The 24427-nt window shown below is 49.4% G+C and overlaps 2 protein-coding genes across 3 annotated transcripts in view; one reads left to right on the top strand and one right to left on the bottom strand.

Annotated features, from left to right (window-relative positions):
* The window catches only part of TUBGCP4 (tubulin gamma complex associated protein 4), a 14967-nt gene extending 9749 nt beyond the window's left edge, over positions 1-5218 (top strand). For both annotated transcript variants that reach the window (XM_033167410.1, XM_033167409.1), the window contains 4 exons: positions 161-295; positions 1114-1230; positions 1626-1765; positions 2229-5218. In XM_033167410.1, coding sequence (XP_033023301.1) covers positions 161-295; positions 1114-1230; positions 1626-1765; positions 2229-2244 — 408 coding nt within the window. In that variant the 3' untranslated portion in view covers positions 2245-5218. The remainder of the gene's footprint in view (positions 1-160; positions 296-1113; positions 1231-1625; positions 1766-2228) is intronic.
* TP53BP1 (tumor protein p53 binding protein 1) lies at positions 3299-24427 on the bottom strand. The gene is made up of 25 exons (XM_033167407.1): positions 23943-24427; positions 23804-23862; positions 22462-22617; positions 21176-21218; positions 20283-20452; positions 19239-19344; positions 18527-18618; positions 18124-18269; positions 16577-17726; positions 15329-15448; positions 14254-14478; positions 13885-13936; positions 13298-13393; positions 11952-12441; positions 10966-11118; positions 8749-9029; positions 8067-8243; positions 7522-7943; positions 7221-7412; positions 6799-6993; positions 6362-6562; positions 4895-4989; positions 4232-4431; positions 3969-4114; positions 3299-3621 (listed from the first exon to the last, which is right to left on the bottom strand). The coding sequence occupies exons 1-25, from the start codon at positions 24326-24328 to the stop codon at positions 3437-3439; spliced, it is 5538 nt and encodes a 1845-aa protein (XP_033023298.1). The 5' UTR covers positions 24329-24427; the 3' UTR covers positions 3299-3436.

Below are 24427 nucleotides of genomic sequence, written 5' to 3'. Positions count from 1 at the left end.
AACACAGGTCTCAGGGGCTGAGGCTTCAGTGCTGCTCCTCCAAGGGATATGCACCAGCCAGTTCTCCCAGTGATACCCTAAATCTCCCACCAAAAATTGGTGGCTGGAAATGACTGGAAACAGCAGGAAGTATCTTCTTCTCACTTTTCCTTATCCTCAGGTGGATGTTCTGGAATCTCAGTTCTCCCAACTTCTGCAGCAGATCAACTCCACCCGTGACTTTGAGAGCATTCGACTGGCACACGATCACTTCTTGAGCAACCTCCTAGCACAGTCCTTCATTCTGCTGAAACCAGTGAGTGATCCCCATAAGAACTGGTCCTGTTCAAACAGTCCAAATGCCCATCCAGTGCAGCACTCTTAGCTCACTTCAATGAAAACATGGCAAGAAGGAACTAAAGCAAAAGCCAGACCCTTTTGAACATGGCAGTGTTGCTTGGCCATGAGCACAACCAAAGCCCTTGCCTGCAAAAGTGAATTAGGAGGTACAGGTCTGTATAGAAAAGCAGGATAGAAAAGAAATGAACTGCAAGTGTGACAGTTTGCCTTCATCGTGTTTTTTTTGGGGGGGGGGTGTCTTCCTGGTGACTTGGTAGCATTTGGCTATCTGGAGAAGCCTGTCAGAGTCCTTCCCCAGAGCACCAGGCAAAGGAGGTATGTTCATTGCTCTTGAAACTCATGTTTAGAGCAGCTTATGCTGCTTGAACAGAAATTTCAAGCTTTGGTAGCTGCTGTGCAGTGTATGAAGATTTTAGTTTTGTTTAGTTTTGTTTGTTTGCTTGCACCAGCTCCCTTAGACCAGTGTTTCCCAAGTTTGGGATTCCAGCTGTTTTTGGACTACAACTCCCATCATCCCTAGCTAGCAGGACCAGAGGTCAGGGATGATGGGAACTGTAGTCCAAAAACAGTTGGAGAGCCAAGTATGGGAAACACTGCCTTAGACCTTAAGAATTGCTCTACTAAGCAATAAGTGAAAAGGTTTGAGTAAACAAGTCAAAATAATCCTGCTGAATCTTGTCATTATCTCAGGCTGCAGAAGGGCAAGACGAGAAGCATCTGCTCTGGTGAGGCCCTCCTGGGCCTTCATCGCCTTTCTGCTCTTTGGTTTTGCAGGCTTTCCACTGTCTGAATGAAATACTGGATCTATGCCACAGCTTCTGCTCACTTGTCAGCCAGAACCGGGGACCACTGGATGAGCGGGGGACAGCCCAGCTGAGCATCCTAGCCAAGGTGCGCCTTGCACTTTTCTACCTGAAAAACATTGCCCAAAGCTTTTGGGGCATCTCTCCTGTGGAAGCATGTTGGAAACTCAGAGCAGGCAGCTGTCTGATGAATTCAGCATGGGGGGCGGGGGTAGGGAAACAAGAAATCTGGCCATTGCTCTTTCATGAGGCTCATCAGAAACAGCCTTGGTCAGGCCCTTGTGGCATACTGGCAGCAACAGCTGGGGCCTTTCCTCCTCCAGGACAGCAGTTCGCAAAGGGTGAGGGGATGAGGTGGGACAGTTGCCTGGGATGCTTCCTCCCCATGTGGGTTTGAGTGGCCATCAAGTCCTCTCTGTTCAGCCCTTTCTGCTAAGGCACAGCCCTCAGTTTATGGCTCATGGGTGTCGTTTACCTTTGCAGGGCTTCAGCTGTCAGTCTTCACTCCTTTTCAAGATCCTCTCCAGTGTTCACAATCACCAGATCAATTCAGACTTGGCTCAGTTGCTGTTACGTCTCGACTACAACAAATACTATACCCAGGCTGGAGGCACCTTGGGCAGGTAGGCCTTGGCGAGTGCCAGGAAACCACACAAGCCCCTTCAGTTATATTCCTGCTGGTGGGAGGCTCTGCCTGAATGTGGACTCTTATACAGCCATCCTTAGCCAGGGTTTCCTTGCCTTCTAGGGCTTGAGATTGTTTCCCAAAGGACTGGGAATCTTATTACACAGGCCTGTTACTAACCAGACACACACAAGGTCTTAAGCCTATTTGAGAGCGGGATGTGGTGATTAGGCATCATCTAGACTTTCTGCCATTTCTGTTTTGGAACCTAGGTGGGATATAAATGTATTTATAACCAGCTGTGTGCAATGTTAAAAAATGCAATTCAAACTTTGCACACTGTGGCCTGTAAATAATAATGAAATTGGTTGTGTGTGCATCTGTAACATCATGCAGTTTTGGCTACTGTGCCCAATTTACACAGCCCTTCCTCTAATTGACTGCCTCTTCTTTCTCTACAGTGTGGGATTAGAATAGACCACCAGTCTCACAATGAAGGCCATTGCCACCTTTTCTGGGAAGCAAACCTGCTCTGGTCGGGATACATGTTCTTGCTTCTGGAGGAAGGTGCTGAGAGCTATTGGGACCTCACCCTGGCACTCAGAAAGGACTCCGTCAGTGTGTGCTTCATTAAATGTGTCTGCTCTCCTTATGCTGCATGTTTTTCCAGAAGTGAAAGTGCTGCTTAGCATTGACTTGGAATTGTTTTCAAATGCTGCTGTCACTTGTCAGCAAATTTGGCTCTTTCTACTGCTAGCACTGCAAGTAAGTGCCAGAAAAGGAGGTTCTCTCATTGCCCTTGTCATCCAGAAGCCACATTGTCCAAATCAGGGTGAGCGTTGACCTGCTCTTAATGGAAAAGTGCAATTAGCTGCCAGAAAGTTGCTTTTTTGAAAATGTAATTTGATATCTCTAAATACGAAAGCAGGAAGAAGATACCGTATATTTCCATTCTGGGCCTAGTCTGCCAGTGAAAGTGTTCCTTCTACTTTTTCTTGCATCTTCTTTTCCTCACACATACAGTGAGGGAGAGGGGAATAAATAAGTGGTGCAAGACTGCTGGTGTCTTTCAGGTAACCTGCCCTCCTCCACAACTCTCCAACCCTATTTGTTTCATTTTCTTCTGCCATCAGTCTTATTTTTGCTCTTTTTCTCCAGTCCACACTTTTCTTTCTACTCTTCCAAGTTCAGCAGCAAAAGCATACAATGGAAAAACACTAGCTAGTGCCCAATCCACTGTGTGTAAATTTATCTTATCTGAGAGGCAGGAGTCTCCACAAGTAAACACCTCCACATTTGTTGGCAGATCCTAGTCTGCATCTACACAGAGTGTAGGCTGGTATAACTGAGTAAGGAACTCTGGAGAACCCTTGAATGATACCGTTCTTGGACCAAGGGATAAAAAGGACAGGCCATCTACAGCAATTGATGTCAGCATATTAAATGGGCAACTTTCCCTTCTTCCCTCTGCTGGCAGCTGCAAGTAATCATGCTGGGGCACATTAGAGATGGTAAGAGGAGAAATCCTAGGTACTGCAACAAGAAAATTGACGTTTATTATCATAAAAGTCCAGAAGTTAAAACTATATACAGCACTTCATGCACAGTTCAAGTGACACAGACATTTAAAACCTGGGCGACAATGACAGCCTCCACAAAGCAAAAAGGTTCAACTGGGGACAGAATCAAGCTGATATTTTGGGTGTTTGAATCCAACTTTCTTCCCAGCAATGAGGCTCTGGATCACCCACTCTTGGGTCACCACTGGCAGCTGCAGCGCTTCAGCACATTTCAAGAAAGCTGCTGGGCACGAAGCATCAGTCACCACGACATCAAACACAGCCAGACTCACATCTGTGGAAACAGAAAACAAGAATTGCCCTGTGTGGTCAAACCTTTCCTCCTGCTTGTTCACAGCACCAGGTACTTGATCTTGCTGCCTTTGGAAAAGGATGGATGGCAGCTCCACACAAGGAAGGGGGTGAAAGGAGAAGCAGCCAATCAATTCTTGCCCTGCCTCATTCAACTTGTCAGCAACCCTCAGGAATCTTATGTAATAAAAAACTTATACAGTTAAAGCTCCTCCCACACCAGGCCTCTCTTCTGCACAGGGGGATTGGTATGTCTCTGTAGGCAACAGAGAGCCTCTTGCCAGTCTACCCACCACAGAAACCATCTGGCTGCCTTCCAGGGGCTTGTACCTTTGCTCCATGAGGCAGATTCCTGCAGCTTAACAGAAGCAGCGCCCCCCATCATGAGAATCTCAGACCAGAGCTCCAGGAATTCCTGCTGCTCACTGGACACCAGAAGCACCTTCAGCTTACTGAAAGGATTCTCTCGGGAGTGCCTAGAAGGAAGCAAGGTTAAAAGCAGCTCCACTGCAAGGGAACTGGACATGCCACCCTGTTCCACCTGCACCAGGTGGGTAAGCTGCTCATGGTCCCTCCAACATTCATGGACTTACCAGTCCAGCAACCTCTGCTCCTGCAGGCTATAACCAGCTGGCAACAAATAATTCCGGTAGTTCTTCAGCTCGTTGGCATGACAACTGTCATAGACCCAGATGTGAGACACACAGGGGATTCCTCGGGCAAGGCACAGAAAATACATCCGGTTGCGGCAGTGTCTGTCTGCTATCAAGAAGCACTGGTAGGCTGCACTGCACTGGACAAAGGAAGTAGAGGCTGGGACCTGGGCTTCCATAGAAACACAAAGCCTTGGAAGAGGCTGCAGATTCAGTAAATGCTTATTTGACAACTAGCCAGCCAGGCTTACTGCAAAATGGAAGGCTCAGTACTGGCAGAAGTGGAGAATTGAGAAACGGGCCAATAGAAGGAAAAGAGGCTCTCTTTGCCTCTACTTCAAACAGCCCCTATCAAGATCTGTCCCATTCCAAGGAGCATCATGGTCAGGCACCTCCTTTTCTCATCCCAGGGCTTGAAAGGAGAGCAAATGGCAATTCCCACTTGACAACATGTGTGCAGGTGAAGCTGCCACCCATCACACTCCTGCCACCCTTGGACCACACCCAGAAAAGCATACGTTTCATCATTAAAAGGAAAACAGCAGCAAAGCACCGCCAACCTGGGTCATGCTACTTCATGCATCCCCAGCTCTGGCTCCTGACCTGGCTTTCATTGAATTCCTCCAGGATGAAACCACCTCCAGCTTGCAGCTGCAGTCCAATGTAGTGTTTGTTGTAAGGTGTTACCTCCAAGAAGTCTAGAAAACAGGATGAAGTTAGTGGAGTTAATTCTTTAGCATAAATAGAACACTACACCTCTTCCCTTGCAAGAGGGCTGTGAAACATTCGCACACAATCAAAATTTCAGATTTTTAAAAGCTGCATGTTGACTTCTTTTAAATGCTTGCTTCTGTCAATTTTTAAGTTAGTATTTTGATTTTTCTTTGTAAACTATGAATTTTGTTAAATAAAGAACATTAAAACAACTGCACTGAAATTCAGTTCAGAGACTAAATATGATCAGGAACAGCTATTCACTTTAAAAATTATTCTCCACTGTTCAGTAATTTTCTGTTGAGTATAATAACTGCTCTTATACTCAACAGAAAATAATACAATTGACAAGAACATGTGTGCAGCATAACAGCAGATTATTTAGACATTTAGAGATGCCTAGAGAAACGCAGAAAGGTCTTCACCTAGTGCCAAGATAACATAAGAGATAGTAGTAACAGGTGAGGAAAGTGACCCAAAGGGGCGTGCTATTGCCAAGAAAACCTTCAAGACAGCACCCATGTAATTAAGAGAAGGAGGAGGAACCCAGAGAAGAGCCTTCAATGATGACCTCAGTACCTGGGCTGGTTCGTTCAGAAGGTGGTGGTCCTTCAAAAATCCAAGCCCCTTGCTGCAAAGGGTTTTAAATGGTAAGCACCAATGCTTGGAGCCATGTTCAGAAATTGACTGTTAAGTTAGTGAAATTATTTTCTGAGCCCCAAATGGTAGTTGTAAGAGAGATCTGCAGCTCATTTCCAAATCACTGAGTTCTCTTAGAGGGCCACAATATGGCAAACATGTTCTGTCCCACACTTAGCAATTCCTTATCTTTGGGGCTTCTAGGACCTGGAATAGCAGAAGGCATGGCAGCCACCTGACATGGCTCCTTCTCAAGTAGCCTTCAAGGGATTTCACACCGTCATGTTGCCCATCACCACTCCTGTAATGTGCTTGCATACTGGCTGGCATCTTACCAAGTCCCATGTTCAACTATCCCCTCAATAAACTAACTTTGGGAAGTGCAGTAAGATACTGGCTTGTTCTTGCAGCCAGTTCTTGCAGCCCCACAACCTGCCACGTCTTTAGCCCTTGTAGGCACACCACTATCCTGCTAAGAGGACAGAAACCACAGCTAGCAGAATCCCTACCAGGCATCCTTGGCCAAGCTGCCTTCCTTTGGCCCCCATGTGAACAAGATGCTGAACTAGGTGGGCCCTCTTTGGTCCCTTCCTAGTTCAGCCTTCTCTGTCACCTGCTGGAGTTTCACCACCCTAAATGAGCAGTGGCTTAACCAGATTCAGTCAACGAGGGCCGCCCCCCCCCCCAACAGCCTCCCTGGAGCTATGGAGCACTCACCTTCCTCTTCGCTGCTCAATGCAGGCTCCTGGCAACTGGAGAGTTTATCTGTGGGGTCTGCCATTGTGAGGAGAAAGGCATAGCCCAGAAAGAGAGTCTTGTTGTGGGGCATAGGCCCCCATCGCTCATCTGGTGCCAGGATATCTCCCAAGTCCCCTCCACTGACAGATGGGCTCACTGCTTCCCTGGAACAGGCAGCCCCTGTAGAGGGAGGGAGGAAAATCAAAGTCCTGTGGCTGCCTCCTGGCAGCAGGTCAGCAGCCTCAACCTAGAATCTCTCTCAGGGAGAGGAAGGGGAGCTTCGGTCCTCCTGGTGCAAGAGATCAGCTCCAGCTCCAGCTCCTCTGGTTTGGGAAGAAAGGCTGGAGGAGACCAAGAAGGGAAAGTCTGGCCCAGGGAGAAGAGATGCAATGCAAGGAGACTTAAAACAGTCTGACCTGGCTTTGTAAGGGCTGCCCGCCGCCCTCGCTTGGCAGGGGATCTCTCCTCTTCTGAGGAAACCAGCTTCCTCTTGCCGGACAGCCTGTGCGGGGTCTGGGGGCTCTCAGGGCCCTTGCGAGTGGGTGTTGTGTTGTTGGAGGTGCTGGGGGAGCCAAGGTTGCGCCTCTTCCGCTTTCCTTCCACCAGGTTATCTAGCCCCACAAAGAGAATGTTGTTAGCTCCCACCTCAACATGCAGCAGCACCAAGGCCCCCCTGCAAATTTTCTGCAGGGTAGCAGAAGGAAGTCACTTGCGCCTCTTAAAACAATAGTTTACTCAAGGCCAGCACCCTGCAGCTCCAGCACCCAATTAAGAGGCTCCCTGAGGTTCCCGTTTCTCTTGGCCAGACCCACATGGCAATTGCCTACAGGCTGCTTACCAAGGCTGATGTCAGCCGCCTTTGTCAGGGGCATGAAGGGCTCGTAGGGGCCCAACCCAAACTGCTCTCGGAGCCGATTCCCTTGCTCTAAAGACAAGATGACTGCTCTCCGCCGGTACCACTTCCGCTGGCCCTCCTTCTCAATGCAATAGAACAGCTCCCCAGCCTCCTTCCGGTGCCCCTTCACTACCCCTGCAGGCAAGGCAGAAGGCATCATAAGGGCAGCTCACAGCCTGGGACCCAACTCTTCCCTAGCGCCCACCCCAAACACTGCAGGTCCCTTGCCAGCCAGATGAGTTACCTGCGCTGAAGTATTCATCCTCCGAAAGAGCCGTCACTTCTGTTTCCAGGGGGAGAGGGTCGCACAGCAAGATGTCTTTGCCCGGAACATCACATTCATAGCCATCGTCAAAGCGCAGCTTGTATTTGACACCCCCTACATCCTGTGTGATAGTCCCAGAGTAGAAGTAGCCATTAGAGGACCACTTTGCCACCACCCGGAGGCCCACAAAGCTGTTCCCAGAAGAGGAGGAGGCAGAGGAAAGCTCTGTGCCTGGAGAGACCCCCAGACGCTCTTGCAAGGGGATTTCAGGGGAGATGCTGCGGCGCAGAGGGACACCAGTCTGCTCCTGCCCCTCCAGAGGGCGACCGGTGGCATGCGTGGGTCTGTTCTCTTCTGGCAAGGCTGTCGTTGACAGATCCTCCACAGCTGACAGGCTGCCCCTGCAGATCCAGGGAGAGAAACAGCTGGAGAAGCTGCGAGGCTCCGGGGGCCTTTAGCTCTTGCTACTCCACCCCACCAGGGTCACCTCCCTCATCAGCGTCAGCTGACCTTCACCACGCTACCTGGCTCCAGCCGATCGCGATGTGAGGCGGCCCCTTCGCCCTCGTCTGCGAGGAGTCAGAGGGGATCTGCCACTCCTCTGGTTGTTCACGCCTTGTGCTTCCTCCTCGCACACCCCAGTAACTGCTGCATGGTCAGGCTGGACTGGAGACTGAGGCTGGCTGCCCCCCTTCCTTGGGCTAGGGAAACAAAAGGCAGCGTTAACCTCTGCAGCCAGCCACAATGCCCTGGAGTCCCTGCAGCCACCGCACATGCTCCCAGGGTCATGGCACAGAACTGTGGGCATGAAGCATTTATCCCTCGCATTTCAAGGTAAAAAGTGAAGCCCAAATAAAGCTGCTCACAAGGCAACACAACATGATTTGCAGCATTGTTTCCCCAGTTTGAAACATCACTCAGTACAACACCGACCTTAAAAGTATTAAAAACCTTCTTGACATCAAAAATATTAACTCGCCAACTGTGAATAAATTCAATTCATTTTAGAACCCATGGCCTTTTAAAAGTATAGCACAGGCTTTCAGTTTGGAATCTGGTTAAACAACGCACTGACAGTGTCATATTCATGCCCCATCTGGAAAAAAACACAAAAGAATGCAAAATGGCCTCTCTCTCATCCACCCTGCTGCTCCCCCAAAGAGAATCCTTCCTCTGATGTCCTTTTCCCAGAGGCTTTGCACCCACCTGAGCTTTCTGACCCCAGGGAAGGCCAAGTCTCCAGGCCCAGCTCCTTGGCAAGGTCTCCCTCCTCTCAGAAGAGTGCCTCCTTGCCCAGAACTTGGCCCACTGTGTGTGACGGACAAGGAACTGCTCCCTCCACTGGACATGCGCTGGAGGCCAGAGGCCTTGGATGAGGAGCTGATGTCACCAAGGTCTCCAGAGGCAAGCAAAGAAGAGCCTCCTGTGCGAGAGGGGGAGACGTCCACCTCGCTCTCCTGGCACTCCATGATGGGGTCCTCTCTCTCCTGAAAGAAAAGCAGGCTGGGATTCAAGGGAGGGAGGGAAGGCCAAGCCAGGTGCCAGGAAGAAGGGGAGAGATGTCCTAGGACCAGCACTTTCAGATCCCAAGAGGGATCCATCCACAGGCAAGTCACTCTCAGCAAGATACATGTAGAGCAGGGCAGAGCTCCCAGAGCAGTGCTCTCCCCACAACAGAGCTACTTTCTGACATCCTAAACAGGAAACTCTTTGGGTATCCATCCTGTTGATGCTCAGCTCTATCAGCAAAAGAGAGAAAGTGCTCCACCCTTTAGTCACAAAGCATTTTATTCTACTCTCCTCGGCTCAACAAAATAAATACTTACCTGTAAGGTCAGAACAGGCAAAATGATGTTCTTCTCGCTGGAGAAGGCACTTCAAGCACCCATCTCAAAAGAGCAGAGCTGAATGGCGGCACCAAACCCTGACCAAAGCTCACCTCCTCCAAGGTCCCCTACCTCCCCAAAGCTCCTTTAAATTTTCAAGAAGCAATTTAAAAACAAAACCTGCCTTGACAGTATTGCTCAGCCAGAGAAAACCCAGACAAATAAGCTGATGGTGAAAACTCCCCTCACAATGCCTGCCTGATCTTGAGTCTTGCAGGAGACTCTGGAGTGTATAGTACAGTGGCAGGAAAGACAGAAAAATGTAAACCTAAAACAAAGCACTTAGATATACACTATTTAAAAGGGTGGATCAAGCTCAAGTATTGTTCTACAGGATTTATGATTGCGTATACCTGTATTTTTACAAAGCCTTTAAATTTAAAACGCTGACTATGGAATTGGGTCTTACCAAGTAAAAGCAGGAAAAAAATTACCAAGTGTTCAAGACAGAATTTCAAGTTAGGAGGGCTGTTGGAATATATGTTGCTAGGCAACAGAAAAATCACCCCAGCAACTGGTGCCTTTATTAAGGGCATGTGGTCAATAAAGGTGAGTCAGTGTGTAAATGAACAGAGTTACAAATGAGTCAGCAATTAAGTCTCTGGCTGGATGGCTAGAGGAGAAGGAATTATATTGTTTTATTTGTCCGGTGTAATATTATTTTTTTTTTGTGAATAATAAAGATTCACTGTAAAAGAAACTCTGCTGCAAGTCTTTAAAAGAATACAACGCAAGAGTTGATGCTGAAGCGTCAACAACCAGCACCAAATAGGTAATTTGTGATCACAGTGCCTTAAGGTTCACAGGTCGAACACTCAAAGGTGCAAGATAGGGAGCAGGATTTGTGGCACCAAAATGGCCTGGGCATACCATATGCATGCATACGATATAGTGTGTATTATCAAGTGGGGACCAATATGACAAACTCAGAGAAGCAACTGGCAAAGCACAGGAAGCCCTAGGAAACCAATGAGAAGGAGATGGAGGCCTAGAGACAACAAGCGGGCAAGTGACTGTCCCAAGAACATCTGGAATAAGGTCAGAGATTTCCCTCAGGTCCACACACCCATCCGGCAGCACAAAGGAACAAGGGCAAGCATGCCCTGTCCGCTAGGGGAATGAACTTTTGGGGATTTAATGATGAATTCTCCTGTACAGGAGTAGATAGTGCTCACAATACCTCTATGGTGGCCAACTGACAACTGCTGGTGTTTGACAACTCATTTTGAGTAACAGGTTTGTCTTGCATATTTAATTTAATCCAAAGGAGAAAGCTTTTTTTTTAGTCTTATTCCGTCATAGCTGTCAACCTTTCCCTTTTTTTGCAGGAAATTCCCTTATTATAGCATTAGGAAACAGCAGGGAGGGTTGACAGTTATGTATATAGCAGCGGGGAACCGCAGGGAGGGTTGACAGCTATGATTCAGTGTTCTCAAAAACGGCAAAATTATTGGTTGGGGCAAGTAGGGAAAATCCTCTTTAAAAAACATGGAAACAGTTTTCTGAATTGTCCCAGCCTTGACATCTCTTGCCTTACCTCCACTACCTTGCGTTCCACTTCTGCCCCATCCTTGTAGTAGATGTCTGTGATGAGTCGTGTGACAACAGTTCGTACTTCGCGGATGGTCCGTATATGACGCCGGAGGGCTCTGCCTGGGGGCGGGCAAGGCAAATCAAACCCTTCCTCGTGCTGAAGGGGGAAAAAAGGCAGAAAGTTTTCAGAGATTCATCCACAGCACACTGCTGTTTGGAATGAAATCACCATCAGAGGAACAGAAGACTGGATTATACAGAATTATACAGCACTGGTCAATCCAGCTCAGTACCGTCTGGACACTAACAGGCAACATCAGCTCTCCACTGTTTCAGATGGGGTATGTTCTTAGCTGTTACTGGAGAAGTGAAGCCCTTAGAAGTTAGCAGTTTCATTAAAATATTCTGACGTTTATTAAATTTGTATTCCAATAAAATATGAAACGATTAAAAAATATTGAATTTATTTGATTTATGGACTTTCTTCCCCACTCTTCACTATCAGGTCCTGGAAGCGGGAGTTACAGCAGTATAAAAATACAGTATTAAACATACAGCGACTTCCGGGGGGGGGGGGGGTCACAATTGACAACTGACTAGCTAAGTTTGAAATCAGAGGAAATGCATGGGATCTACAACAAAATGTCACCGTGTACCCATATCTCCCCTACTTGGGGTTCCAGCCAACCAGCCTTGTCCTCCTCCAGCTTTCCCACCCAGGCTTTGCATATTTTATTCCAGCCGATACTCAACATTCCATGGCTACTGAGCACCTTTGGGCTGACCTGTCACAGTGCTTCTCTTGATGAGGCTGCTTCTTCCCACCTTGCTCAGTGTTGGAAAGTCTGGGGGAGGCACATGTGGCAATGGCCACCTCCTACTCTAAAAGCTGGGACCAGGAGGTAGTAAATAATCCTTTGCCCCTGCCGCAGGCGGCAGCACCTCTCCCCCCTCCCCCTTTCCCAAGTACACGATCCAACTTCCTCTCACCTGGTTGTGCTGGGTTCCTGGCGCATGCCCAGCCCTGGCAGGCCTAGATTCATGGTCCTCTTCCACCTGCACTTTAGTATCCTGCTGTCTAGGCCACAACCCAGCCGTGCTGGTCCCCACCTCCATCTTGCCAGTAGGCACTGTCTGCGTTGCTGCTGACGTGAATTCCGTTGGCCCTCGAAGGAACTCTGCCACAGCCTGCGTCCCCTTGCTGCTGGTGCCAGATTTTGGCGTTTGAGCTCCATCATTCCCTGCAGCCACCAGAACGGAAGCTGCCTTTTGGGGGGCCCTCTGTTCTTTCTGCTCCTGAGTTCCTGCTGCTTCAACTTCCATGGCCTCTCCCTCCTCTGCACAACCCACGGTCTGCTTAGCGCTCAAGCCAGAGTCCTGGACTGGTCCACAACCCAGGGGCACAAGCCTTCGCTCGCTCTGCCAGGTTGCAGGTGGCTCCTGCTCCTCCTGAGAACTTGGGAAATTGAACAGGTCACCCCTGAAAGCAATCAGAAAAGCATGAGAGGAGCTCTGCCAGATCACGCTGCATGTCCACCCAAATCCAGTCTTCTGTCACCAGCAGGGGCAAGTCAGATGTTCCTAGGGAGCCCAGAAGCAGATACAAAGGCAAACTTCTTCTTACTAAGAGATAAGCTGACTCTCAGCCTGCAGCCCCATTTGGCATCACTGTGTTGAGAGACCTTTTTTTCATGGCTTTGTCTAGCCTACCCATTTAGGACTAAGAGGGTCTGCGGTTTGGAGTTTTCCCTTTAATCCCTGTACATAAACCATCAAGTATGCAAAGTTTCATATTGCACAGAAACTGCATAGGCATATTTTTTAGTTTAGGTGTATTTTTGGTGTAGTCAGGTATATCCAATGACTCAACAAGCCATGCATGCATATGAACACACACACAGGGACACAGCATTCAGAAAACTATCCCGCAATCTATCGCATTTGCGTGATGCCAACTGTCCCAACAAGTTGCCTGGCTGTCCAGAAGACCAGAGCAGAAAAAGGATCTTTCAACTGCTGCTGTTTTGTAGCCCTCACCCTGCAAGACCAGCTGTCCTGGGACAAACACTGCCCACTGAACATGTCCTAGTTGTATCCTGCTTGCCTCACAACTGGCCACAGGCATGTGATTCCAACAGGCAGGAGAACTTGGGGTGGCTCAGCAAAGCCAAGACACACCTTAGCCAGGGGAGGGATTTCCCAGGAATATCTACTACACATACTACACACAGAGGGAAGCAGCACACGGCCTGGGATGAGTTATTAGTTCATGTGGAAGGGAAGTTGTACAGAGACAGCTCTAGAGACAGCACCAGGGAGGCCTTCCATGGACTTGCCTGAACAGTGGACAAGGCAGCTCAGGGCGTTGAGCCTTGTCTTCTTCACGCTGTACTTCACAGACTCGAGTGAAGACGGATGGCACCTTCCGGGAGCTATAGGCAGAAGAGACAGACAGGCTCAGAAAGGACCAATACTGCCAAAGAGATAGCTAAGGCCTATGAGCTTGCCAGCAGTGAGGCAAGCTGGCCAGTATTTATTTGGTGGCCCCAGAAACTGCCCCAGAATGCTGGGGCATCAAGCACCCACAAGGGCCTCCAGTTCAGAAAATCCCTCAGATGCCCTTAAATACCAACATCCTTCACCTCCCTAACAGCAGCTCAGAGTATCTGGAAGGCTGGAGGGAGCAAGGCACGGCTTCCTGCCCCTCCAAATACCTCTCTGGGGCTCAGCCCTCTCTGACATGGGCAGTTCACCCACGCATGGGGAAAACTGACGAAAGCAGCCCTAGAGATACTGACAGTCTGACCCAGTTGGATCTACACTGGATAACAGGAGGATGGCACATAAGCACACACACCCCTTTCCCAGCAGATGCCATTCACCTCTGTCACAAAGGGCTTAAGTACCAGTACCTGCCTATTACCTGGAAACAACTCCTGTGACAGACCCGTTCTTCTTTTCACTGGATGCGGGCTCTGGGGGCAAAGAGGAAGGCATTAGAAGCATTCCACCCCCTCCCAAACACTTTGGATCAAAAGTCACCACCCAGTTAGTTAGAAAGCCTTGCCATCTTCTTCACAACTTGCCCAGGACAAGAACCACCACTTCCTTGCTTAAAGGGCCAGGTTTCTGCAAGTGTTTCCAACAGCACTGCCAAATCAGCCCTTCTCAGGCAGAGATGGAATCATGAGAACTATAAAAACCGCTAGTCAAGCAGTCAGTACTGTCTGGGGTCACTTGTCCAGGACAGGGGACCATCGCTCCACAACTGATATTGCGCTGAATCTCTTACTGTCCAGGCTGAAGGGCAGGGACTCGTCACTCTCTTCCGTCACAGGGGTCACAAGGTTCATGCACAAGGACAGCTTCCCCTGCTCCTCACAGGCGGCCTCAGAGCTCCCTTTACCACTCTCTTCCATCTCAACAGAGGTCAGAGCACTCTCCACTGTCACATTGTTGGTGCCCTCAGCTGTGACATCGCTGGTTGCTATGGTATTGTCCGGGCAGTTTGTAGCCTCTGAAACAAGCAAAGCAAGATGGCAGGTTCACCAACAGCCACCCAGGCTTGCTGGAAAGAACCAGCACAGAAAGCCTCTTGGGCATCCCCAAACAGATGGCTGCTCTGCGGCACCAGAATATGCCTTAGCCCCTGGACCAACTGCTCTAACATCAGAGAGAGACTGAATGAGCTGGGCACCCAATCCAAAGCTATGTGGGTTGTACTTCTGCAAGGGAGCCAAGAAGAATTTGGGCCCTTGAAACCTTGCACCTTCCGGAATTCTGTGGAGGAAGCAACAGCAGCAGTTGGAGCTGCATCCAGATTTGCTTCAGATTATAACAGTGTAGACAGCAACGGTCCACACTTCTCAGCTGCTCCAAGAGCAGTCCGTCATTCCCTTTGTGGTCTGGAGCTGCTTCCAAATGGCAGAGGAAGTGGCAGAGCACTTGCTTTGTATGCACAAGGTCCCAGGTTCAATCCCTGGCAGTCCCTCCAGTTAGAGGGATCAGTCAGCTGGTGCTGTGAGATCCTCTTCAAACTTGAACCCCCAGCTGCTGCCAGTCAGATATGACAATAGAGCAAAATGAACAGGCAATCTGGCGCAATGTAAGGTCATATCTTCCAGGCTCACACCGTTCTGGCAATATGTAAACAGCTACCACATTGGTGGGACCACAGGGCCTCCCTCCCACTTGGGTTTTGCTATACAGATGGCTGCTTGGATCAGTCCCCTCCTTGCTCTCCACCAGCACACACACCTTCTGAAGGCAAAGAGAAGGACAAAATATGGCCACTTTGGGAAGGTGGGAAGGCAGCTGGTGCCCATCTCCATCACTCACAGAAACCCCACCCCACGTCTCCTACTCACCAATAGGAGTGCTGTGTCGCCTGGGGCCTTTCTTCAGCTGGCCAATGTGAGGTGGCGTGATGCCTGTCAGAGGCTCAATCACATGCTTCTTCCTCAGCAGGTTGAGATGAAAGGGGGTTTCTGGAACAAGGTATTACAACAGACAGGTGGTGAGCTCACATTCTGCTACTAGGCACCCTCCTTGCCACAAATTCTTGGCAGCTAAATGGTCAACCCAGGCCCAGACTGGAAGAAAACAGCATGGCATCAGACTACCAGACAAGGTCTTCTTCTTTGGCGATCACTCGTAGCAGAGCAAGACTGTCTTCCATAAGCACAGTTTTAACAATGAGTCCAGCAAGTGAGACCAGGCAAGGTGAAGCAGGCAAGAAGATCCTTTGCAAATCCTGTGCCCAAGGCTCGCTCTTCCTGCCACGTGCTGCATAGAGGCTGGTACGAGGCACAGATACTGGAGAAGTCTGTTTTATGTTTTTTTGTGGGTGTTTTTTTTTTTTAGTTTCTAGTCCAGAAGGTTGAAACCATAGGCAGGGCAGAGCCCAAGTTCCCAGTGCACGAACATCCCAGCTCCTCCCACCTATGCTAAACATATTGTACTCTAGACAGGCACTTACAGAACATGCTGTGCTTCTCAGACAAACAATGTAATCACTGAAAACAGCTAACAGTAACTGCTGAAAGATAGCAAGGTGGGGGATGAGCCCTTGCCAGTCATCAAGCCACACAGAGTACTAGAACTCTGTTCCAACAGCCTGGAAGGCTCTCACTGCAGCTGCAAAGGAGTCTGGGCTGATTTGAATTATGCCTGTACATGGTGACTTCCATTTCTCTTCTGTGAACTGTCCAGAGAGCTCTGGCTATTAGGCAGTCCACATATGTACTTAATAAGCAATAAATAAAGTAGCATTTAAAAGCCAACAGGCCAATGCAGCCTCTGTGAGAACAGATGCAATGCACCCTTCACACACCACACAGACACAGAGGCAGGAAGGGAGCAGCCTCCATCTCAGTCTATGTTTATCATGCCCTTTGGCAACCACTAGAGAGTATTTCAAGGGAATAATTCACAAAATAGGGCAGGGGGATAGGGAGAGGAGAGGGCAAGAGAAATTATCTTCTTAAGCTGCAAAGGGCCCCTCTCCTTTCTCTCTCAGCCACATTGGCTCAAGCCTGGGCAGCCTGGGTCACTCCACAGGGATGCTTTCCAATGATGCAATTCTACTGCTGCTCTTACTCTCCAGAACCACTTACCGCTGGGCAGGCTAGCAGGCAGCTCAGGACCCTTCTGGCACAACTGCACCTCTCTCTCCAGCCCACATGGCTTCTGCTGGCTCTCAACCTGGTCCTCTGCACTCCCAGGATGGGATCCCTCTTGCAAAGTCACTGCTGGTGCTTTCTCCTTCCCAGGCAAGGGCCCCAGCTCTGAATCTTCCCTTGGAGTAACTGATGGGCTCCCTGGAAGGGCAGCAGATTTCCTACTGCCTTGCCCTGGAGGTGCTGCTGCTGCTTGGCTCTCTGCAGTTTCATCCTCCTTGGCTGTTGTTGGCTCACCACTCCCTTCCCCCTGGGGTGGCAGCAGTGGCAAGCTCTCCTCCTCCTCCAGCACACTTCCCAAGTTGCTTCTGCCTGCAGAGATGTCAGCAGGCAGCCCCACTCCAGGGGCAGCACTGGACACCCCCTGGGACCTGCTTCCCTCCAACTCGGGTTGGGAGTCAGAGAGCTTCAGTGTCACCCCAGGGCCGATCCTCAGGGACGCCTCCTTCCTGGAGTCTTCCAAGGGGTCTCCTTTTAAGTTTCCTGGATCTGGGTGTGCAGGCTCTCCAGCTGCCTGGAGCACATTCTCAGAGTCTTCTCTGGCTGCAGCAGGTTCCACATGCTGGTCCACCTTTTCTTCCTGAGAGTGAGACAAGAGAAGGCAAGGCCTTCCATCCCTCAGCAGCTCAGCTTCTCCTTGCGCTTCACCAGGCGTTTCTGGGACAGCTTCACATTCTGGCTCCTGAGACCCCTGGCACAAGAGGTGGCCCTGACTTCCAAGGTCATCTCCAACTTGGGCAGTGGAACCTCTTCCTGCAGGCTGCCCAGTTGAGGCATGGCTGTCCTCATTAAACCGCTGCTGCTTGCTACATCTACCATCCAAGCCAAGCTTTTCTACTGGAGGACCATGAGTTTCCATGGCTGTTTCCTCAGGCTGCACAACCTCAGTGGATTGGCTGCACTCGCTAGCAGACAGCGCCAATAGGCAGGCCTCACCCGAGGGCCATGACAAGGGGCCCTCCACAATAGATGCAGGTGCCTCGGGGACTTCAGAGCTGTCTGCTGGCAAACTGATACCACAACCATCTCCTTTCTCTGTCTGTGCCTCAGGCCCTTTCTCTAAGCTCGGCGTTGGGAGGAAAGTGTCCTAAAACGGGGGGAAACACAAACAGATTGGAATACGGCAGCTCCACACCTGAGATTCTGCAACCAGGCCAGCTCTCAAGAGAACCAGAAGTAACTCTTGACAGTGACACTGCAACCAAGACACACCAGCAGGGCAATCACAAAGTAACATGCTTCATAAAGAATTGCTGTTTTCCACAGCCAACATGGTGGCCAGGAGATTTGCCCTTCTGTACACAAAGCCAGGTTAACGCTTTGTGAATGTCTTGGAAATCCTCCTGTGACAAAAAAAGCACAGGTGAAGGAAAGGATTGTCAAATTGTAGGACAAGAGGTGTGGGGGCCCTCCTTACTTCTACCAAGGATGAACGCAGCACAGAGAAGACCAGTCTCAGTGCTGAGCACCTTCTGACCACTCACATGGGAGAACTCTGGTTGTGATGGTATGGGAGTGAATGCTGGAGTAAAAGCTGGGGCATCTTGAGTGACAGGTGTAGAGGACTGAGGAAGCCTTGGAGTCCAAGTCTCCTTTGGCTCTTCTTCTTGCTTCCCTCCTCCTGCTGCTGCAACAGAAGATGGTGGAGAAATTAAGGTTATTGCCTTGTTCCTGCTGCTGGAGCAGAACACCTCACTGCCAAAAAAGCTGAAGGGTACCAATTGGCCTTCTGCACCCCTCTTTCAGTGCTCAAAAAGAAGAGGGGCCTCCACCTTTGCTCAGAAATGAAAGAAAAGAAACCTGGGTCACCATTATTAAGCTATCTTTTTGAACACCATAACTTGGGCCAAGGGTTACCAAGGCCTCCAGCAGAAAGAGTTGACGTACCTTCTGTTCCCTGTTCTGTTGGGCTTCTTGGAATGATGAGGGGTACAGAATGTGTGATGCCAGGAGATGGCGTAGGAAGGCCTGAAGCACAACTACAGAGATAAAGAGAACACCCACTTGCCTCACTGTCTGCATATGCAAGGTCACAAGAAAAAGGCAAATGAGCTAATCTATTCCAGAGATCTGAAGGCAGAAGGCTCAGCTCACAGGCAAGGACCACATTTGTACCTCCCACTGAACATGAAACACAAGCAGCACTTGGTTCTGTGTCTCATCAGGGAACAGAAACTTACAAAGGAGAAAAAGGAAGGCAACAAAGACCAACGAGCACAGGAGGCAAAGAAAGCACAGTTACTTTGAAAGGTGGACACAATTAAGAGACTATCATTGAAAGCATAAGAGCCAATCAATACAGGGATAACCTACTGCGCAACTGACTCAATTAGTGAATTCAGGAGGCGAGGAAGTAATAAGTGGATCATCAATTAGCTGAGAAGGAAAAAGGTCATAGTGGTAGAGCAACCAATGTTCAGGGTGGCATTTCCAAGCAGGGCTGGGAATGCTCCCCCCATCTGAAATCCTTGAAAGCAGCTGCCAGTCAGTGTGAGCAATACTGAGCTAAATGGACCTGACTCAGTATAAGGCAGCTTCCTAGAAGCAATTACTCAGGGAAGCAGGTAGCAAAAGCAACCTGAGCGGGCTTGTTACTTACATGGAAAGAGGTCCCTGTCCAGAGAGATGAAGGACATGCAGAGAATCGGCAGGAGTGCACACTGGAGAATTTGCTGCTTCCACTCTGGATACAGCACTGTCACCATCTAGAACAAGAGGCAATTAAAATTAACAAAACCATTTAGCAGTTTTGTCAAGCACCCAATGGAAACTGCCTTGGAAATCTGTCTCCCAGCTGCACTGATCTTTTTCTTATATCGGAGTCAATTTTAATACCTTGTTGCAACTGCTCAAAATTGCAAAAGACCACCCACAATTTGTGGTGCGCAAAAATATGACTGTAAATTTAAGTAAACCCAACAGGGATGAAAAATGTTTTACATTCCTCAGCAACACCATAAATACTGATGATCAGTTGAGACTTTCCCAGAGAGCTGCTATCTCTACATCTAGAGAAATTTATTCCTGGGCACCTGATTGGCCACTGCTGGAAGGGCAAATGGCATGTCCTTCAGTCACAGTGGCAGCTGGCAGGTTTTAATGCTGTCACTAAGGAATGATTTTGCATATTTGCCTGAAAACTAGAACTCTCAGGCTGCTGCACGCAAGTCAGCAATGCAACTGATGAGCTACGTTTTGAGCAGCCCATGCTAGAATCTGACAACCCTGTACAACTTGTTCAGCACTGGTGATCTGTGCCACTACATATTCAAAGCCATCTGCACAAACAGAATAGGCAAAAGTTGAAGAATTCAAAACACAAAGACGTTTTCGAAATGCAGCAGCAGCAAAGGGTGACATAGAAACACATCCGTTGAAAAGGCAACTTTTATCAGTGCCACTGGAATTCCCATCCACAAAGCAACTGCCTACCATTCCTCCCACAGCTACCGTGCGCCCTGCATAGGAGACATGTACAAATGACTAAGCTGTCTATGTAGTCCCATGTACCTATGTAATACTATCTACCTGTATATAGTAATAAAGTATGAAACCTTCCTTTGCTATCGGGATAGGCAGAGCTTCAGCAAACTGCACCTGCTTCCCGCAGGGGCCACGGTACAGGCATGCAGTCTGTTTTCACCTGTTGTGCTGCTCTGGCCAAACATGTCCTCCTGAGTAGATAAGACATCAGCATCCTGTATATGCCACCCAGAGGGATCCTTCCCTTGTGGCATTCTGTCAAGTGGATGGCAAGCAGAAGTTGGACTCCTTGCAGGTTCTTTATGGAACTGCAGAATTTTTGGGGTGCTGCTGGGAACATAAGTGTAATCAGTATTCCCCAGGGTATCATTGTTTATATTTGTTGCCTGCTCTTCACTGCAAGGCACCAGGGTGGACTACATCTTGAGAAAAATAATACGACAAGCTGAAAGAATGCCACACAAACAAGCTGATAGCTTCCCTGGGGATTAAAAACAGGACACAAAGCATGCACAGAACTTGGGGAGTGGAGGAATGTTTGCTTTTTTCTGAGCTTTTGCCAAAGGTGCAAACAGAACTTTGCTGTTGGGCCTGAAAAATCCCAATGGGAATGGATATAAGCTACTCCACCATTTCTTTAGGTAATGCAGAAGAGAAAAGAGGCAGGTTTAGTAAGAGTGCCAGCAGCACCTTGGTGCAACCCCCTCCTGCAAAATCCCAATGGAAAGGTCTGTCCCTTCTTTCTTTCCTTCTTGGCCAGGAGGCAACAGCAAGGCACTGCCAATACTTTTAGCCAAATCGCAACTAAGAGGAATGAAAATATCTTTCCTTCACAAAGAACAAGGCAGAAAAGTAGCAGCAGCTTCTCTCCTACCAGCAGCAGGAATGTTCAGCACATGTGTGACAGGAAGAAGGACTTAATGGAACCACGTGTGCTTCACAGCTGGTTTAATGGGCAAAGAAACTGCACACCCTACAGAGAGGGCAAGCTCTCCATACCCCCTTTCCTGAAGAACCATGCAACAAGTATGAGAGGTGAAAGCAGATATTTACCTATCAGGAGAATCACTCCCAGACTTTGTCACTTCATCTGGATCTGCATGCAGAGCAGAAAAAGCATCAGGAATTGGTGTTTCACGTGAAATACCAGAGCACTACTGCACTATGTTGCATTCTAAGGGCTTTTCCAGAGAATTACTAAATCTAAATCTATCAATCTAGGTGCCAAGTCATTCAGGGCTGATGGCATTCCCTGTATGACCTATTATCTATTATGGGCTTCTTCTTCTTTTGCTAGTTTTATATGTATTTTATTGGTTATCTTATGTACACTGCTAAGATTGCACCTAACTTAATGAACCTAGGTCGCTCATGTCTACTAATTTCAATGGGTCTATTCAGAGTAGTACTAACAATGGATACAACTCAATGTTAGTGTAGAAGGCAACCTCTAATGGAGAAGACAACAGGATAGCAGTGAGTGCCAACCCAAAAGATACTTATAACATCATATCCAACCACAATCCAAGCAGCATTACTATCTTCAAAAGATTTAGGAACATAAGAAGCTGTCTGATATGTGGTCATATTATTTGCCCCCCTAGTCTGGGACAGTCTATTCCGAGAGCAGCTTCCCAGGGCTCAAGCACATGCTCAGTCAGGCTCCCTTGTTTCTGCCTGCAAACTACATGCTCTGCCACTGGCAACTACATTCCCTCAATTGCCTTGCAGGGATACTGTATACAAAAGTACTGTTACTCCAGAGACTCAGTTTATTGGTAAGTACTAGAAGAACAGAACTGTAAGGCTGTCACCCAGAGGCAGCCATTCCAGCCAGCTGCAGAACACCAGGAAGGGGAAGTAACTGCCCTGTCTCTATCCCAGCTTGTTGTAAGAATAATATGTTTTAAACCTGGTGCCTGAGCTTGCTTTCCCCCACTCAACCCGCTGCCCCAGGCATGTCTTTTAGACCGTATGCCAAAGGGAAGGGACGACTTACTACAGATCTTTGTAAGCCATTCTGGAAGTTTTTCCATCTACATTGTAAACTAGGTAAAATGTTCTTCAAGTGAATGAATGAACAAGTAAGGACAATTTAAAAGAAAGAAGGTTCTGTTTGGGCCCAAAGTCCTTTTGAGGCAGTGTGAGTAGTTTCGCAGAAGGGTTGGAGTGAAGTTTTCCTATCCCAGAGCAAAGGGCTGCTCAGCTAAAGACTCAGGAGCATAGCTGTCAACTTTTCCCTTTTCTTGCGAGGGATCCTATTCGGAATAAGGGAATTTCCCTTTAAAAAGGGGGAAAGTTGACAGCTATGCTCAAGAGGCCATCCCCACTTCACCTACCGCCTTTTGAATCCTCCTTCAGCTCCTCTTCTTCCAAGGCCACTTTGGGTTGCAGCTGCTCCTTGTCACTAACCACACTCGCTGTGGAATCTCCCTCCAGGTTCTGGCTCTGGGAGAGCTCCAAAACACCAAAGCCCAGCTGTGACATTCCCGATTCTAGCATCAGAAGAAAAGAACTTCCTCAGCACATGTGGAAGGGCTCCAGCATCCAAAGGGAAGAAATGGGCCCGGCCTACAACCCTTCCCTCTCCCACCCCGCCAAGGTTACTTGGGAACCCAAGAGGGCTGCATGTACACCTTATGAAAATGTTCTCCAGTTATTCCATTAATGCAACCTCAGACGTAGATTTTGACATTGTAGGTCGCTGTTCTCCCAAAGAGATGGTCAGTAAGGAAGACCTGCACCTGATATGCATATCTGAGAGCTACGAAGGGTAAACCACCCAACAGGTATTCCCAGGACTTTGCTAACACAGCTGTTGCAAATACAGCTGTGGCTTGCATCTCAAACCAGGTTTCAGAACCTGAGGTCTTGAATGAGGTACAGGGTTTGTCCGCAAAGGACACAACACCAAGCCCAAAGGTTGCAAGAGTCAACACTGTTTCTCAGACCAAGGTAGAGGTAGAACTCTAGTCCCATGGAAGAAAGGTAACAAGAGATATGAACTAGTCAATCCAGTTACAGGGAGTTCCAAAGGTAGAACAGGTACAACAGGAGTACACTCTCTCTATGACAACTGTTTATGTCACTTAATGCTGCCCTTACTTACACAGCATCAGTTACCTAAAATGGGGGAGGATGTTGGGATTTTACGTCACAGATGTTTGGCTAGTGTGATTAGTATAAATCACATGAGATGTCAGAGAGTGTGGGAACAGAAGACTGTCTTATCTCTTTGTTTGAGAGTGTTATTGTACTGTACTTTCACTTTTGCTGTATGCTTTCTGTTCTGCCAGAGCTTGGAGAACACAGACATGATGATGGATTCTCTGTATATATTGTGAATAAAACATAGTTTAGATCTACGGATGTTTCCTTCTTGCTGTGTGATGCAAGAAGACTTGTGTGCACTTTTCATACAGAGAAGAGAAATGCCATTCCAGACATGTGCCTAATGGGAGACGCTCAGAGGCACAGGGGGTTGTTTGCCGCCCCTCCCCAACACAGAACAGTCGTGAGGGGACCCCGACACACACCCCCCACCGTTCGGGGACAGCATCCAGCAAGAACAGGCGACGGCCTGCGCAGCCCCGCCGTAGGGGCTGGATTCTCAGCAGCGGCGAAGAGGCAGCCCCCAAGGGCCGTCCCCAGCAGCAGCAGCAGGCGGAGGAGGCCTCTTACCTTCCGTGCAGAGCGAGCCCGGTGCAGCAGCAGCGCCGCCGCGGGGGTCGTCCGCCGCCCTGCAAGGGAGACAAGCAACGTCTCAGAGGGGTCAAGCAGGCCGAAAGCCCGCCCGCGGAGAAGGAAAGGCCGTCCCCACCTGGTGTCCCTGGCGAGCGGCGGCGGCAGCTGCTCCAAGACCTGGCTGAGGAGGGCGCGGGGCGAGTCGGAGGGCGGCAGCGGAGGGGGCAAGGGAGCGGGCCCAGAGCCCCCTGCGGGACCCCGCTCAGCCCCCTCACCAGCCCGGCCCTCCTCCTCCTGCTCCTCCTGGCCTCCTCCTGCCGCCTTCGCTCCCGGAACGATCCGCGGCCCATCCGCCTCGTCCTGCGCCCCTGGTCGCCGCCACCTCCTCTTTAGGCCGGGCAGGGCCTGCGGCTCCTCGCCGTCGTCCTGGGCGGAGTCCGGCTCCGGCTGCGAGTCCTCCACCAGTAGGCAGGGCGCCGACGGGCAGAAGCCCAAGTCCAGCGGGCTCCCTGCGGGGTCCATCCTGCGCCAGGCGGAGAAGGAGGCCTCTCGGAGGGGAGGACGGAGGGTCGCGTGAGCTGCGAATCCTCCCCCCACAGACACAGAGAGACACGCAAACAG

The sequence above is a fragment of the Lacerta agilis genome, chromosome 13, assembly GCF_009819535.1.
Source record: "Lacerta agilis isolate rLacAgi1 chromosome 13, rLacAgi1.pri, whole genome shotgun sequence".
NCBI lineage: Eukaryota > Metazoa > Chordata > Lepidosauria > Squamata > Lacertidae > Lacerta > Lacerta agilis.
Note: the sequence above shows the minus strand (reverse complement) of the source record. Positions and strands in the feature narration are given on the sequence as shown.

What these genes read in the sequence shown, in the direction of transcription:
- TP53BP1 (XM_033167407.1), bottom strand. Translation starts at nt 24,328, where the DNA reads ATGGACCCCGCAGGGAGCCCGCTGGACTTGGGCTTCTGCCCGTCGGCG. An exon ending in TGGAACGCAAGGTAGTGGAG is followed by an intron (nt 9,030 to 10,965) that starts GTAAGGCAAGAG and finishes CTTTTCTTTCAG; the next exon opens with GAGAGAGAGGACCCCATCAT. An exon ending in ATTGAGCAGCGAAGAGGAAG is followed by an intron (nt 4,990 to 6,361) that starts GTGAGTGCTCCA and finishes CCTGTTTTCTAG; the next exon opens with ACTTCTTGGAGGTAACACCT.